At 44.0% G+C, this 17444-nt stretch overlaps 1 protein-coding gene across 13 annotated transcripts in view; it reads left to right on the forward strand.

The window, feature by feature from the left end:
- Positions 1-17444, forward strand: part of LOC310890199 (netrin receptor DCC-like) — a 418983-nt gene that overhangs the window by 241778 nt on the left and 159761 nt on the right. For all 13 annotated transcript variants that reach the window (XM_083818911.1, XM_083818905.1, XM_083818910.1 and 10 more), the window contains 2 exons: positions 1126-1280; positions 3110-3230. In XM_083818911.1, the coding sequence (XP_083675037.1) occupies positions 1126-1280; positions 3110-3230 (276 nt within the window). The remainder of the gene's footprint in view (positions 1-1125; positions 1281-3109; positions 3231-17444) is intronic.

Here is a 17444-nt window from a genome sequence, read left to right on the forward strand (position 1 = left end):
CTTAGCTTCTGAGCAATTGATTTTATAATCTTCACCTCCTTTTAATTTAGAGGGGGTTTTTAATATTACGGCTTTATAAATATTATAATCAGACAGCAGGAGTGATGGCTCAAGAAAATACAATTGGATTTTCTGTCTGAAATGATAAGTCGTGGATGGTACTTGGAAATTAATCCTTTCCGGCTTCCTGGGGACTGTGGATATTCAAAACAGAGACCGTCGTCCCCCTGGAAAAGCTGGTGGGAATGCCCATGGGCTGCTGGCTTTTGGTGGGTGCTTTTCCGTTGGATGCGAGGGGAGTGGGCTCGCCAGGAATGTGACGTTATTAGTGGTTTTCCTCCAATCGCTAATTTCTATCATGCTAATACTACAATAATGATGAAATGAAATTAGCGTATCATATAGCATACTGAAAAGCTGTGAATACATTATAGTAATGCAAGGCAACAGATAATTGCTAGCTTAATAAGTATTCCTTCTCAGCAAAGATAACTATTTTTTTCTTCTTCCATCACTGGGGACTGATTTCCTAGTTATTGATTATCTCTTCATCTTCTATAAACTCGGTCAGAAGTCCTGGTTTAGATGAAAATGTCTCTAAATGCTTCTAATTCTGTGTCACTTGTCAATGGACTCGTCTTATATCTGTATGTACCTTGCCGTATGTTGACTTACAGGTCCTTGCTAAGTTTGCAGTTGGCATCCAATCCTTTGAAATGAATGGGATTTTGTTACCCTCCTTCTCACTTTTTATAGAATTTTGTATATTATTTTTATTTAGTTAGTTTATTACTATCAAGTTACTTGTATAAAATTTTACTTTGTGTTGTACGCGTTGGAAAACGACTTGCGTGTCTCCTGAAGTGAAGTTCAAATTTTTTCTTTCGGCCAAAAAGCAAACAAAAACCTAGAAATGAATATTAAAAGCAACTATTAAGTGCTCTCTCTGGAATAAACGTTTTCCCTAGTATTTGCTTGTTAAAGGCTGAAGAGAATAATTTGAATTACAGATGTGTTTCTACCTACTTCTGATATTTTTCAGGCTTATTGAAGTTATTTACTTGCTAAACCTTTACCTATATTTACTCATTGCCGCTTTCATTTTTTTCCCCCCTCTTTTTGTAGTTCCACCATGGTTTTTAGTTCGCCCTGCGAATCTTTACGCCTACGAGAGCATGGACATCGAGTTTGAATGCGCCGTGTCTGGCAAGCCCGTCCCTACGGTGGAGTGGATCAAGAATGGAGAAGTGGTCATTCCTAGCGACTATTTTCAGATAGTGGTAATTATCTGTTTGGTTTTTTTTTTTAATCACTATATGAATGGTTGATATTTTTTATTAAGTTGTGAAATGTGTTCTGATACCTGACCCGATCATTGCCTTCACAAACTTGGAAGCTTTCCCGAAGAAAACAACATTTCTTGTGCCTCCTAGTGCGAATAAGGAACATTGCAGTGAGATGTGTTATAGCAAGTTCATTGATGTCGACTCCCAGATTTAAGGAGATTTATACGCTTCTTTTGGCAGAGATGTAACAGTTTCTGATCCCAGTCTAAATTATTGTTAATAACGTTGGTTGCCACGTGCTAAATGACTTCACTTACTAAGTATTGGCCTTGGAATAGAAATACCAGATCTCTTCTCCAAGGAAGTCAGACTCACAGGATGGTTAGGAATGACCAACGAGGGCTATGGTCAAGTGCAAAGGTTCATTGATAAAGACAAATCTTAGTTTCTCCCTTAAAGTAAAGATCTTTAAAATTTCAAGGTGCTGGAACGAGGATTAGAGAACATGTTGCTGGTGCTCCATAGAGCTACGTGAGCAAAAGATGCTTTTCATGGTAATTTTCACCTGATGAGTCTCCCTGCAATAGTTTCAGATCTGTTTCAGGAAATGTTTTGTCTAACTGACGGTTTGGGGGATGAGAGGAATTATTTCTTACGTTGATTTTATATAAATCAAAGGGGGTTAATAATGAGAAAGGTTGTTTGATATAATTATGATTTTTAAAAGAGAATTGCTGCACATTCTACCCAAAGTAACATCCCCATGCAGAACTCCAGCCCCTTTTAGTTTAAATACAACTGTTACATAAGCTTAGTTTATGCTGAGTTTTTCCAAAAGCATTGATCTCCTCAAAGCACTGCCACTTGTAAGTGAGCTGAGACATTGGGAAAAGAGCCCAAAAAAATCTCAATGACTGTGAAGATGTCCACAGGCCGTGAGATGTGACCTGTTCAGGGCTTGGTTGAGTGCTAATTTTTCACCTTGTAACAAATAACATCTTTTAATTACCAATCAAAAAAGGTTTCAATGTGGTTTTCATACAGGATAGATATATTCTGCCATACACAGTAGTAAGTTCAATTTATTTTTTTTTTAAATTATACATCATTGCTCATTAGAAAGCAGCCAGAAGCATTAAGCTTCCAAGGAAAGGAAAGCTCTATTGCTGTCATGGTTATGTGGTGGATGAAAACTGTCTCACTTTTAAATTGTTGTTAATAGAAGGCACATTTCAGCCAGAGCACACCCCTCACTTTTTTTTTTTTTAACGCAACATAATTGGTTTCTGCTTGTGCTAACAGAAGTTAAAAGCTAAATCTCTCTCAAGTGGAGTAAGCGCATAGTGACCTTTTCTTGAGGATCTCCAGGCCTCAAGCCATCAGGAGGAGGGTTCGACCTTCAGAACAGCATTTGTTCAAAGACACAGAAGTTGAAAGTTCTTCTAAATCTTCCCTGCAGCTAAGGGCCAAGAGAAAATTCAGAGCACTAACCAAGTGGTTGGCTGTAATTTGGAGCATAAGTCTTGAGAAAGGTGTTGGATGGACATTGCAACAAAGCGAATTCAACCTCAGGGCCGTAGGAACCTTCCCTCAAACAAAATGCAAAGATATCAAGTGTCGAGAGATTTCTGATGAAGATGCTCGTTGTTACAGACCTTGTCCTTAGATGACTACGCGAGCTGGGGCTGAGATTGCATACACAGTGCCTTTGTTTCACAAAATAGCTGTTCTGTAAAGGTTTTGTAATCCTCGTTCACGTTGGATGGTGTTTTTCTAATTAATTCTCTTCCTTTTTTTTTTTTCCATTTTCCATATTTCTCTAGGGTGGCAGCAACTTGCGGATTCTGGGCTTGGTAAAGTCAGATGAAGGATTTTATCAGTGTGTAGCTGAAAATGAAGCTGGAAACGCACAGGCCAGTGCACAGCTAATCATCCCAGAGCCTGGTAAGATGCAAAGGACACAAAATTGCAGATGTAATTAATGCTATTAACATAAAAATCCCAAGCGAGCAGCTACTATTCTTTATTCTCTCTTACTTATCCAGCTGGCTGGCTGTAGTTAAAAGTGTGTCCAAGCTCTCAGATACTTTGAGACATTTTGTTCACTGAGGCAATTACAGATTCTGGCCTTGTCCTAGAACTGACTCTGGAGGCCAACTAAACCTGCACAAAGAGCCAACGGCGATGCCTCACAGTCTGTAGGGGAGCTTTGTCCTCCTGAAATAGGAGAAGATGGTCATAAATGGGTGAGGTGGTGGAATAAAACAGTCCATAAGCATTAAGGGATTATATATCTAGTTGTGTTAAGCTTCTGTAGAACGTTTTGTCTTGAGGAAAGGAAGAAAAAACATTTTGGCAGTGGGATACCAAGAGCAGCCAACCACTGAGAGGTTTGGTAAGGTTTGTGTCTGTATGCTAGAAGGACAAATATTGCTCTGTTGCTCTGGAATTAACAGTACTTTGGTTGTAGGGACTGCATTATACAGGAGCATAGGTGTTTGGGTTTACTGCATTACGTTTTTTTTAAGCCAACAGAAAGATGTCTTCATCTTAAACCAGATGCCATGTAAAACATGGCTAAAAGCCTTTCAAAGTTTCTGGGTTGTAAATGATTAACAACCTGCGCCGGGCTGCAGGATGCACTTGCTGCTTCTCATAGACGATGCCAGGAAGCTGAGGGCAAGGGAACGCGCAGAAGCATCGTTCGTTCCCTGATTTGGACTGGGAAGAGCAGAATCTTTGCAGTCATGGAGTGATGTAGCTTGGTGGGAGAGCCCTGCCCTTGTGGGATCCTGCCAGATGAGTGTTTCCCTCGTCTCTGTGCAGTCACCAGAGGTGCTGATGAGGTTATCTTTCCTTAGGGACAAAGGTGAAAATGAGAAAGCACTTAGAAACTAGATTTCACGGGCGGAAAAAATGCCTGTGTGATATTGAGGAAGGACAGCAGGGATCAGCGAGGCATCATCCTGTTCAAAACCAACCTGTTCCCCTTCAGATCTCGCCGTGGGGAGATGCAGGGTTGTTTTGCTTTTGCTTTTTATTTTCTTTGGTTTCTTTCAAGCTGAATCTGGCATTCAGCTCATGCACTTGAATTACATTTGCATGCACGAACATTTGAAGGAAACGGGCTATCTGCTACCGTAGGGAGGTTTAATCTGGCCTTAGGATCAACCAAAGCAAAACTGGGTAACTCAGCGCTGCTCCCACCTTGTCATCGCAAGTGAAGTGCTGTCAGGAAATTTTATACGCTGTGTTTGTGTTTATTACATCGGGCATTGGATTAAAATAGAAGAAAATGAAGAGCAAATCCTAAAGAGCTCCAGGACGCCATTGCAAACTGTCTCCATTTCCCTTTTTAAGTGATGGATTACTTTTTCCTGGCCGTTTAATCAGATCTTCAAACAATGCCACTCCAATTCCTCGGAGATGAAGGGCGGGGGGGGGGCGGCAAGCACAGCTGGTGCAGGAGCCAGCTACAAATGCAGATGAAGTGGTGGGGCTGGGGGGAATATTTCTGCTTTGCTCAGGTGGGTGCTCAGCGGGGGCTCCGGTGGGGGCTGGCGATGACCCGGCAGCACCTAGTCTTGGTGCTGTGGGTTTTTTTGGGAAGCTGGAGAAGTTTCACTGTGATCATTAATAACTAGCATCCCTTTGGGGAGCCACTTACGTGGAAAGGGCATAAATGAAGGCGTAGAGTTATCAGAGTTTGCGTTTTCTGAAAGCCAGGGTCAAGTAAAGCCTAACAGTGATTTATGCCCCAAATTTACATCAGGGTAAAATAGTTGCTGTTTTTTGATGATTCATAAAATTACAGATAGTTATTGCTTTTATTAATTGCAAATAATTTGGACCATGCTGAGAGCTAAACGTATTACATATGTTATGTTGGAGGATATTGGAAGTTTAATGCAGGTGAAAGGATATAATCAGCTCATACCATCGTTATTATGCAGATGTGTAGGTTGACATCCACCGTTGTGACCACCATTAACTGTAGGACCTGAAGGAGCAGCACGTGAGTTGGCCCTAAAGCAAGAATAAACGAGCTCCCATTGAGACCGAGCGCGTCCCTTGTAAATGCTGCGCTGCTAAATTGGAATTAGCCAACACTGAAATGAGAAGTGAAAGCCAAATGGGCTGCGAGCTCCCGCGGATAATAGCCTCCGCTTTCACTCTTCCAGATGTGGCTGTAGGAGGCTCCAAACTATTTCAGTAGGCGTTGTGCTTAGACTACAAAAAGCCCGCGAGCTCCCTGAGAAATATAAAATCTCTGTCCTTAGCTGAGCTCGCGGCTGGAGAGGCGCTGTACTTAACAGATCGTTACGAACTAGGGTGAAAGAAGTGATGGTGGATGGCTTGCGATACACACATCGGACAGCAAATCAAAGTGCATTTGTCGATCCCAGCACCCTTGGGGAAAAGGCGCCCGGGATTATTTCTTCTCCCGTTCCCTTTCTTTCCCATTAACGACCTTAATGCTAGACCCGAAGCGAGAGACTGCTCACCAGTTTATAATAAATTTATGAACTGCAGCTTTAAATACTTATTTCTTTAAAAGTCAAAGCAATAAATAAGAGAGTTTGAAGGATTTCTCTTCTGTCGTAATCTTCAACCAACGTGTCCTGGGTTTCTCAGGCCACTTGGCTGCTTGCCGGCCTCTACTTCTGCCTCGTGACTCTACCAAAGAACAATTACTCCTCTGAACCTACAGGCATGCGTGATCCTATTAAGAAGGTACAGGAACAAACCCTACAATACGTACTCCTAATACAGGTACTGAAAGCCAATTCTCAGCAAGAAAAAGCAGCTGAAAGAGATCTCCGTTGGCTGCCTTATTTTTATAACTGTATAAAACCTGTTATTTGCACACCTAGAAAATGAGCAGAGAACAGCGTGGTGGTGAATGATGGACACGCATAACTTTAGCTGAAGAGAAGATCCCCGAGGAAAATCTTCCCATAAAGAACTTCCAGGCAGTTATTTGCTTTACGCCAGCAGCTCCTCACTGATCCCTCCTTCAGATATTCAGAGGATGTATGGAGGGATTGTTTTATTCTAGCAGGTGAAAGATCAGATAAAGACAGCCCTGAAATCATCAACGTGTGCATACAGCGGGATAATTATTAGCTACGTTTCTGCAATAAGTTCCTCGCTAGACAAATCCGCAGCTTAGGAGGATAGGCTCGCTCGGAGACTGGCAAAAGCGCTGTAAATCAGCCTTCGCCCTTGGCATTGTAATGCTTGAGGAAGTCCAAAGCTGGACGTTGTAGGGAGATGGGGAGGGTACAGAGAGCTGAAGCTCTTGGGAAGATCCTTGACGGGTGAGCCCCATCGAGCTCCAAACACCACTGCTTGCGCTCAGCTGTGCGTGGTTCAGTTTCTCATTTCCGTCACATCCTTTTTCTTTTTAATTCCTCTACTTACGAGTTGTGCGGCTGCTTCTCGTCGCACGTTTTCAGCTTAGCAGCTTGCAGATGTAACGCTTTTGCGCGTGCAAGGTCTTCGCGAGGACTTTGCATTTTTGTATAATAAGACTTAGAGTGGGAAACTTGTAAATTACTTTTCCTTGACAAAGAAACAGGGGTTGAATCAATTTCCAAAAATCATTTTCCCTGAATTCCTATTAGAAAACCATTCTGAGAGGCATCATCTCCCTTTATTATGAGTCTTACTTCCTCCTTAAGAAATCAAAATCTATCTCCTTGCTAAGAAACGGAGCTAATTTTCTCATTAAAATTCAGATTTTTAGTTTTTGCAGGTTTGTTGGAAGAGCCAAACAACATACATTAGTCTTGCTTCTGGTTAGTCTTAAAACTAACCTGAAATAGAAAAGCATGGTTTTGAATATCGGGAAAAATGAGTGAAAAAAGTAAGGAATTGGAAGTTTTTGGAAGAGGTTAGGCAGGTGTATCTTCGTGCTAATAATCCTGGTCCTGCCTTAGCATGGGAAGCTGGTACATGCTGCCTTTCCAGTCTGCTCTCAACGCCCTGAATTAGAAGTAGCAAATTTCCCAGAGCTCCTTCGTGCCGTGGAGGCAGCTGCGGAGCAGAAGGAAGAAGCGCGGGGCTATTTCAAGACTCCACTTGCAAATTTCGAAGTTGAATGCGTGTATGTACATAGAAATATAATTTTTTTTTTCCTAACCCAGAGAACGGCAACTCTGCCGGCATGCGAAATTTATTTTCTGAAGGCTTATTTATTAGGCTGCCAGGGATGGCCAAAGAGATGCTACAGGGGAAACCTCTGGCAGCAAAACAGCAGCAAAAGCACCTAAGGACCTGCACAAGGCTCGGGGTTGGGGAGGAGAATGACCTCCTGAACCAACATTGTGTGTTTTCATGCTGAATCAAGAGCTTTAACTTCCTCATTTTAGTATGCACAACTGGTAAGCTGCTCGCATTTATTGCACTGCGTAAGCAGTAATAATCACGATAATGGTAAGAATAAATTCGGTTTATATGCGTTTATGGTGGTCTTTGCCATAACATTATGACACCTTACTGGGGATTTATAACAGACATACGCAAAAATACGAAATCAGCAGAATATGTTTCTGGTTTAAAAAAAGAAAAAAAAAGGTATATAAAGGTCATCCTAGAAACAGTAGAGGTGCCCCGAAGACTGACCAAAGCTCTGCAAGGGACTGTCTTGGAAGACGTTTCGAATTTCTCCTTCTGCAGGGAATTTCTCCTTCTGCAGGTCTTCATGAACAAGGTAGGCAGACGTTTTCCAGGAATAATAGGCATATTTTTAACCCTGCCACGGGATGTTGGAAAGGTTTCCTGAGTTCATTTCTGGTTCTGTTTTCTTTGGATTTAATTGAACTTTTTTGGAAACTTTCAACTGTAACAGATTCAAGAACTGCACAGTGGAAATCAGGCAGGGAGCATTATATCCAGAGGGGTTTTTTGTTGGTTTAGTTTTTAATATCTGGAATTATTTTAGAATGTAAAAGTGTAAGTCTAAGGGAACTGTTCGGGTCACTTGCGATCAGATTCGGGGATCTGACGCCTCTGGTTTGGACCAGAAAGGTTCTGGATGTAGGGACCGGTGTTGTGAGAAATGCTCAGGTGTGAGCACCGCCCGTTGCCAGAGGTCTGTTCTTAACGGCAAGCTTCGGACACAGCAAATGTAGGTAGGGGATGCTTGATCTTGTCCTAAAACTACCAAAAATACATCTTAGTTCTAAGGTGGTGGTTAGATACACACAAACATTTGTGTTTCCTGAATCATTTACAAACGTCTTCGTGTTTTCTTTAAAAATTCAAAAGAGCATAGAACAAAAGAGTGATCCAAGCACAAAGATTCTGTAAAGACATGGCAGATTTTTTCAGAAAACACTGCGAAATTTCTTGCATATAAGAGAGGAAGACCTACTGTCACAAACACAGCTGTGTATTAAAATTGATTTAGGGTAATCTGAATAAAAGACAGGGGAGTAATAATTTCCTATAGAGCTGTTTACAATTTCCAACCCAGCCTTCCCATGATTTTGTGTTTCTAGAACAGGATATATGTTGATAAATAATAGTCCTGGGAAACTGGAAGGCAATTAACATTTAAGTGGTGTTAATGAAAATATCACTTACCGTATATTAACTTTACGTGATAATGTCAGAAGAATCACGAGATAGAATAAATAACTGCACAATTAGTTCCCAAACTTCGAGATGTGTCAGAATTTAATTTGGCAGGGTAGCAGAACTGAAGTGCTATGTTTTAAATGTGGAAGCGATGTAATTTCTAGTCTTATATGAGTTTCCAGACAATTGAATGTAATTAGTATGATAGCTTCGTATCGGAACTCTTACTATAAGTGTTCTTTTTAATTTTTTTTTTTTTATTATTTTAACCTGTAAAAGGAAACCTTTTGGTTTTCACAAGTGTCGTATGAATGACTCGGCTTACATACCCAAAATCTTCATTTTTTTTTTAATAGCAATTTGAGAGCGGAGAAAACAGGTTTTTGTGAAGAGCTCGTTCAAGAGCCGCTCCTTCGGGTTTGCATAACCTCAGCACTTTTTGTTTTCACCGAGAGCAACACAACCTATTACACATTCAGATAAAGCTGCTGGAAAAAAAAAATCCATAAAAGGCTCCGAGTCAAATTCTGGAGAAGCTCCTGGTTGAGGTGAGGTCAGCGAAGTTGCAAAGAGCCGGCTGCGGGAGCGTGCTGCCGCCTGGGTCTGGCATCAGTGCATCTCTTTGTGCCTCCGGCTGGGGCTTCCCAAGGCTGTTGGGGTGGCTGCGTGTCCTCGTTTATGAACTTTCAGGCTCCTTACAGCTTGTAGGAACCTATTCGTGTGTACGTTCTGTGATTACGGTTTTACTGTAAGTAGAGGTGGCAGCGCTGGTGTCGGAAGTCACGGCCGTTCGTGGAGGTCCGTGGCCCTGTGCATGTTCGGAGGGTTATTTGCCATGGGGCTCGATTGGATTTTGTAAGTTATGTAGGCAAAGACTTTCTTCCTCTTAAACTGCCTCTAAAGGAGGAATTGGGAAATTATTGGAGGAAAGACAAAGGAGTGCTGAAACTGTTAGTCTGACCCTGGTGTGCCCAGGTTTGACTGCAAACCTCCCAGTAATTCACTTGGGTGCCTTCCGCTCAAATGAGTTCAATTTTCCTGGTTATCTAAGCTGTCCTAAAGATACCTACATTTGAAAGCGTGGTGTTTTTGTATTTTGTAGCTGGATACTGGGTAGGAATTTAGGATATTTATGGGCTGGTCACCTTTGTATGGCTCATGTCCTTGTAGGCTTGTTCATTCGACCGCGTACAGTTGGGTGACCAACTTCAGACCTTCAGGCCATTTCCCAAGCTTCATTTATAACGTAACTCCTCGCTCCGTCAACTCTTTCCCCCCTTTTCCAGGTGCTGATTGTTCCCTAAACATAACATCTTCCTTCAGAAGCACAGATGAAGTTAGACTGCAGAGCTTGCCAGTAATAAGGTCAGGAGATGCATTGTCTGCAGTCCTGAGTGCTGATGAGTTTTTATATGTAGTGCGCTACCTTGTCACCTTCGCGGCAGAAACCTATTTGCTGAGCTGCCGTTTGATCGACGATAAGAAAGGGTAAGAAATAGGTGGACGTGTTTGCTTTATGGGGGAAACATCAAATTAATCTCCGGGCATATTTGTCAGCGATATTAACTTCAGATCTTTCTTTCCCGATGGAAAGATTTAGGGAAGACAACCCCCAAATGTGCAGTCTTACATGTGGCCCTATTTAGGAACTGCAAGATATTATATGAGTTTTTGCTTTTATTCATACTCAGGACCAATGGCACCTGACTTTTACAAAGTACGCATTTAGGGTAGAGTTTCTTTGGACCTGTTCAGCCTCAGAATTAGTACTGAGGGTCGGACAGGCCGTGCAGTGCCACGGTATCCTCGCCGTTGCAGTGGACACGGCAGGGGTCCAGGATTAACCTCAAATGTCCTTTGTATCCCTTTAATTTGAGAAGTTAGGGGGTATATTCTGGAAATTCCTGGAAGCTGGTTTCTGATACAGTCGGTGAAGCTGGCGGCTGTATTTAGGAGAAAATGAGCAGCCAGACGAGCACGTCCTTTGCTCGTGTTGACTGATGCCTTTCCTATACCGCGCGTCACCTGTATCTGCTGAAGATGTACTTGTAAAAAGAGTGCAGAGCACGTGCATGAGACACCAAAACGTGCTGCCAATATCGCTCCGGAGACGCATGTATTGATCCCTTTAGCACCTACACCTCCAATCATAGCGTTGTCATCCCTTATTTGTCATCCCTTATATGCGTGCAAAAAGTGATATTTTTTTCAGCATTGCGAAAGCTGGGTGGGAGAGAATTAGAAGAGGAAGGAGAAACTCGGGCTCTTTGCCACCTGGGAGGAAATCCGTTTAATTCACCCTGCCTATCCTTGTTGTAGTGTTAAATATAGACTAAATAGTTGAATATGGATTTATGTAATGAGCTCACAAATCGATTTTGGGTCTGAGTTTAGGAGCGGAGAGTCTGTTAAGATCAAAACAGTGCCCAGCGCCAGCACGGGGGCGAGGGGAGGATGCTTTTTCTCTTTTGGTTCTGATGCTGATTCAGACCTATCAGGACTTTGTATGGTTATTTACACCTGGCAGATCAGAGAGTAATAAGGAAAAATAAATAAATCAAAGCCTTCTGCTTCTCATATCCCTCCCTTTCTCCACTCTCTCCCTTCTTTCTCCCCCACCCTCTCCACCGCTCTTTGGGAATACTCCCATGCACCTTGCCTAAACGTTAATTATTTAGCTCGAGCGATTCGCTAATAATCTGCAGAACGAAATTCCTCGGGAGTCGAGGAGCCGAATCCCCGCGAAGGTGCATCTTTCATCTGCCCCTTCCCCTGTCTGGCTCAGCGGCCTCGGTTAGATGTAATTGTAATTGGTGTCTGGGCTGGGATGACAGTGTCAGCCTATCATTTCAGGGTTTAGAGCTGTGCATTGGATAGCCAGATTTGTAATTATAATGTGCTTTGCTCCTATTTATATTCAGCAGCGTTCTCGCCTTGCTGTTGCTTTCCCTGGAAGGGGAAGATTGAGCCGGGGAGGGGTGACTTGAAAGCAGGGAGGCGTTATTTGTTCAGAAAACACCCCGGTTCTCGGAGGAATAGAGGGCCAAGGTGAACAGCCATCAAAAGGTACCTGTCCTGGAGCACGGGGGCCGAAATCGGTGCTGTCAAAATTTAAACGCGCCGGCCCCTCCCGTAGGAAAAAGCAGAATTTTCCTCGTGTGAATGGCTCAAACGGCGCTATCAGTGCTGCAAGATTGCTCTGCCCTGCTCAGGCTGCTGCACGGAGGGTTTCTGAAACAAGGGCCTCTTAACCACGGTTATTTAAAGGTCCTGTTTGCCTCGAACGCACCTCCTCTCAGCTGCGGTTGCATCAGCGCAGTGACAGATCTGCACAAGTCAGCGACCTCCTACCAGCGGAGATGAGAATTGATTTCCGCATCCTCTGTCACTTTCCTCGACAGGGCAGAAGTTAATTTTGAAGAGGTCCGAGGAAACGATGGGGTGGAGTGAGCCCTGCTGGCTGCGTGCACGGCAGCGCGGAGCTGGCAGCCTGGCTCTGGCCAGGACCATCCGTTGCAAGCGAGCACTTCATTTTCACGTTCAGGACATTATCCCCTTCAGCCCGTTTAATATTTTTCTTTTAACTTCATGGCATTATCTTTATTCACTCGGAAGGATTTCTGTTTCTTTGTCGTGGGTCTACCTTCTGCAGATTCTGTAATGGAATTACCATCTTCGCCTCCGAATCGCAGCTGCAGCCAGCGCACGGCATTGCTGCCTAATGGGATTTGGACCAATAATCCCACGGGAGTGGCCAAATCCCTCGTGGATTTGGGGGTGAAAGGTGTTCCCACTCCGTTTCATTTCCTATTCACGGGGCTCCTATCTGCAGAAAGAAACATCGGTTAGAGCAAAGATTAGGTTGAAGAAATTCACACATTTCTCCATTCGGTTTCCTAAAGCCCTGCCAAAGGGGGGAGGGATGCCTCTAAAAGCATTCACAGCACGCAAAAAAAAAAAAAAAAGAAGTTTGAACATGGAAAAGACAAAGATTATTTTTAGGAAGACAGTTACTTCCCTCTCTGTTGGCCACCCCAAAAAACCTAGCACGCACCGGGAGCCCCCGTTGTGTCCGCCGGAGCAAAGCAGGACCCTCGTTCCCGGCCAGACCTGAGCATACCGTGCCTGAGGAGTGCTGAACAAACTGTCGTACTGTCAGCTATTCTCTAAATTATGTCCTGCATATATAGATTTTGGCTTACCCACATTGACCTTAGGTGGCCGTGTTCCTGATTTACGGCGGCTGCCTGGGAATGAATCCATCTCGCGGGGTGTAAGAGCCATGGTTAAGAGCTCTGCCTTGGTCCGATTTTAAGGAAATCAGCTTTTCAATGCACTTGCATTTATCTCGGTCAAAAGGGAGAGTTACTCGGCTGAAATTAAGGGCAGGCAGCTGGGTCAGTATTGGTATTTCTCAAAGTTTTGGAAAACCCTTTTGGTCGGCTAGCTCCCTGTAGAAGAAGTGTCTAACAAGGATTATGAAGACTTTTCTTCGCAGCTCATGATAACTGATTCTTCTTTAAACCGGGATTAAAGAAAGCTTAGATAGTCTTTGTTTACCTTCTTGTTTGTTTTCGCTTTCGGGTTCTTGTTTTTTCCCCCCCTGTTTTTTGTAATTTAGTGTATTACGGGGGATTTCTGAGCTGTTCGAAGGTATTAACAGTTTCATTCCAGAAACAGTTGGCAGGATTTTCCCTGCCAAAACCTCAGGATCCTTTCCTTCAGGTAACAGCAGCTGTTCCCAGTTGTTGTCATTTAAAACATCTCCACCAACAGTTTCAGCTGAATAAAGCAACATTTTGCTGATCTCGTGGCGTGGCAGAAAGGACGGGAGTTTGGAAGCATCTGTCGCAGCTGCAAAAAAAAACAGGAATTAGGTAAAGAGCCCAGGAATCAGGTGAGGATGTGTGCCTTTTGCAGTCGTTACAAGAAATAAGGCATTTAGGGATGTGGCACGCTGATTTGCACGGACTGGTGCAGAGAGCCTGACCCTACGTCGCCTACGATGGAGATACAAGTCCATTTTTTCTGTATGCGAAATAATTGCTGAGGGCCAAAACGTAATCTGCTGTACCGAGGGGAAGGCAGATAAAACCTGCCGAATTTAATGACTTAATTAGGGTGATGTCGATAGATCCCCTCCAGTGGTGGTACTTTGCTCCGGGCAGTGCAATATTTGGGATATGGCCCCGGACAGCAGGGCTGGAGGGAACGCCCTTTACTTCCCACAAAGACCTGGAGCCCAGATGCATGGCATGAAGGAAAGTCTTTGCCTGCGTTATAGCTGTTAAATATTATCATTTTTCAAGCCAGATGATGAAATAATAAAAGCAAAGACAGTTTCTATTACCCATGACCAGATAAAAGTACATAGCTAAAAATGATAAATTAAAACGAATCTTCCTTAAAACAGCTTTGGCTGAAAAAGCCAGATCACAGCGGGGAAAGCGCCGAGATTCACAGGGTGAGTGAAATGATTTAGTTGGCATCGGCCAGGCCTTGGGATGAAATCTGGTCTCCAGTTTTGAGCCCTTCATTGAAGGGACCAGAGAGACACCGGATCGGAAAGTCATGGAAATGATCAGAGCTTCATCAAGAGAAGAAGGACTGAAGGAACCGGAAGGCTTTAATTTAGGTAGAGGAACGGAAGACACACTTGTAACCCAGTCTACCAGGAAGAATTCATCTCATTTCTGGCTTGACTTATTCGGATGTGAAGTTGCTCAAAATCAGAACAACTCTTTTGGAATTAAACTGTGATGTGTGAGATGAGAATCCGGCTTATTATGTTTTACTGCTCTTTGTGTTTTTGCAAGGTTTTGTTACTGAGCTGGCTTGGTGACATCTATCTTCCCACTTAATTGCCTTACTGTAGTAAAACAAAAAACAAACCCAACCTTCTGATACCCCCAAATTAAGAGATTTTTCCAGCATGTTGAAGGCGTTCTTTACAATGCCAACTTGAAATCAAGCTTTTTCGGAGTAGTATAAAGCCATTTTAAAAATTAATGTTGCATATGTAATCCTGTGTGTCTGCACTGCTGTGGTTGCTCTGTGGCTTTCAATATTGAAATCCCATTAAGCCTCACCTTCAGCACGCAAGGAGGAGCTTTATGTAGAAATCTGTAGATAAGCAAGAAATTATGGCTTTATCTTCCAAATTGGGTTCAGTTTAGCCACGGACTTAGTCATTTTGTCTGGTTTTGTTCATACTCAGCGTGGGACGGAGGAAAACGAATCGGTTTGGGCGCTAAGCTGTGCAACCCTTACTCTAGCATGTCTTTTTAGAGGAAATGGTTTGGGCAGGAGCAGTCGATGCTGTGGACTTTGGATGTGGCTATGGACAGGGGTGGAGCAGCTGCAGTTTATTCCGTCTCTGGAGCAACACATGGCCACTTGAGTGAGCTTTTCACTGCCTTCGACATGAAGCTTTAGGTCAAAGGCTGTCCTCGTAGCAAAGGTTCGATGCGGTGATGCCTGCCTGCTGCCTGTTTTCCACCAAAACGTTTCTGATGTTTTATTTTGTGCCTGCTCTAAACCAATCTTCTAGCTGTCAGGAGCACTTGCAAGTTTCTGGGTGGTGCCAGGTGGGATACTGAGCCCCACAAAACATTTGTTATGGAAACCAATGTTTTTTTCTCTGTAAATTATGCCAGATCTAGTCCATACTCATCTCTGCCACTGTGGCCACAGGGAGGGGATAGCAAGCTGCAGGGTGCTGTGCATGCAATATTCCCTTCCTGGCTTCCTTTACAGGTCTTGCAGGTCTTCAGGGATGGCAGCACCCTCTGCTATGAGAAGGTACAGGAGAAAATGCCTCGGGGCAGCACCTGTCAGGTCCCAAGGGACTGTGTCAAACATCAAACCAGCCGCCAATGCCCTGTGATGGTTTTTTCTCCTCCTCCTTCAGCAAAGCCCTCCCTGGCTTCTGCAAATCCTCCGGCTACAGCCCTCACTTTGTTCCCCTTGTTTGCAGCTTGGCCAGCCCAGGCACAAGAGGTGCATTTGCTAAATAACGTGCTTAGAGCCCTCTTGGTTTTGGGGTCTCTCCGTGCCCTGCTGCGCTCCCCCGTGACGCCTTTTCCGCCGCCGCAACCCATTGTGCTCCGGGTCGGGGCCTCTTGAGCCTCCCGGCTTAATAACTTCTCTGCTTCCCCAGCCAACGTTATTAAAATATATTTAGTATTCAGGGATTTAGATCCTGACCTTCTATAATTATTGACACCTATTTAATTTCTCCTTTCATCCGTGGCCAAGCCTGGTACAGCTGCTGTGGCACATGTATATACATCATTGTTGCCAGCACGAGCTGATTGGCATTCATGCTTGAGTGTCTTTTTATTTTCTCCTTGGATGCTGGGAGCAGCCTGAGTAGCTCGGAAACTAAAGAGCTTCATCTATTAGGCGTGACAGATTTGTATTCAGCGGTAAACGCCTGACCTTGCTCAAACTCCCTCATCCATCGCCATCGTCCCCTCCCAGATGAAAGATTTTTGCTTCCTGCCGGTCGCCTTGGAAACGGGGCGAATTCAGCCCGGGAGAATGGCTCATAAGAAAAGATGTCGGGTGTAAGGATAAAAATGCATCGCGAGGAGCCGTGCTCGCTGCGTACGGACGTGCAAGAGGCTTCCACGAGATGGATTTTAAAGGCAATGTGATACGGGGAGCGTATTCACGTTACCCTGCAGTTAAACAGGCTAAGAAATGAGCTACAGTACGCCCTCCTGCTGGACAGCAATGCGTTTCAGCCTTTAGTTTCACATGGGTACGTAGCAGGGATTGAGCTCTTGAGCAACGAAACTCGTCTTTTGGACCTGGGCACCAAGTGGGCAGGCTGTGCCCGTCACCCACCACCACCTCCCATCCCTGCCCTTCCTCCCCTTGCACCGTCTTGGCCACCGTGCCTCCTTAACCCCTCACCAGGACTGTTTTTCGATGGTTTCCCATCGCAGGAAAAGTTCAGGCTTCGCACTGAGCCAGAAACGTCTTTGGATATCCTGGCTCCTGGAAAAGCAACGTTTGGATGAGTTGTCGCAATGGGAAGAGTCAGCAGGGGAACATCTCAGCTTGCATTTTTCCTCCTCTGCTGTACGGCCAGCTGGGTGTGCAGCCGTTAACGTATGCATGCAGTCTGTATCCGTATACCTTAACCATAGGCCCCCTTTTTGCGGGAAAGGTTGGACTCGATGAGGTTTTGATGTCAATTCCAATGTGGACTGGTCTGCGATTATACCCGTGTCTACAAAAGTCAGCGTGAACTCGCTAATGTGTTGTGCTGGCTCTCCAGTGTTGAGCCCACCATTTTCAGCTTCTCTTGCAGTGATTTCCTGAAGAATACCATAAATAGGAGGTGGGTTTGGGTGGGTTTGTTTTTTTCCATCGGGCTTACCTTATTGTATGTTACCTTGCATTTATTGCAGTAGGATTTGCTGAATGTGTTTGTGCACTGGACTGAGAAAAGGAATCTCCGCCAGTTGCTTCTGTTTCAGTCTGGATAATGTACGTGTAACATGCAAACATATAGTTATACAAAACCCCATAATTTCTTCACAGATTGAGTAGTTCACTCCATTG

The sequence above is a fragment of the Anser anser genome (assembly GCF_964211835.1).
Source record: "Anser anser genome assembly, chromosome: Z".
Lineage (NCBI taxonomy): Eukaryota > Metazoa > Chordata > Aves > Anseriformes > Anatidae > Anser > Anser anser.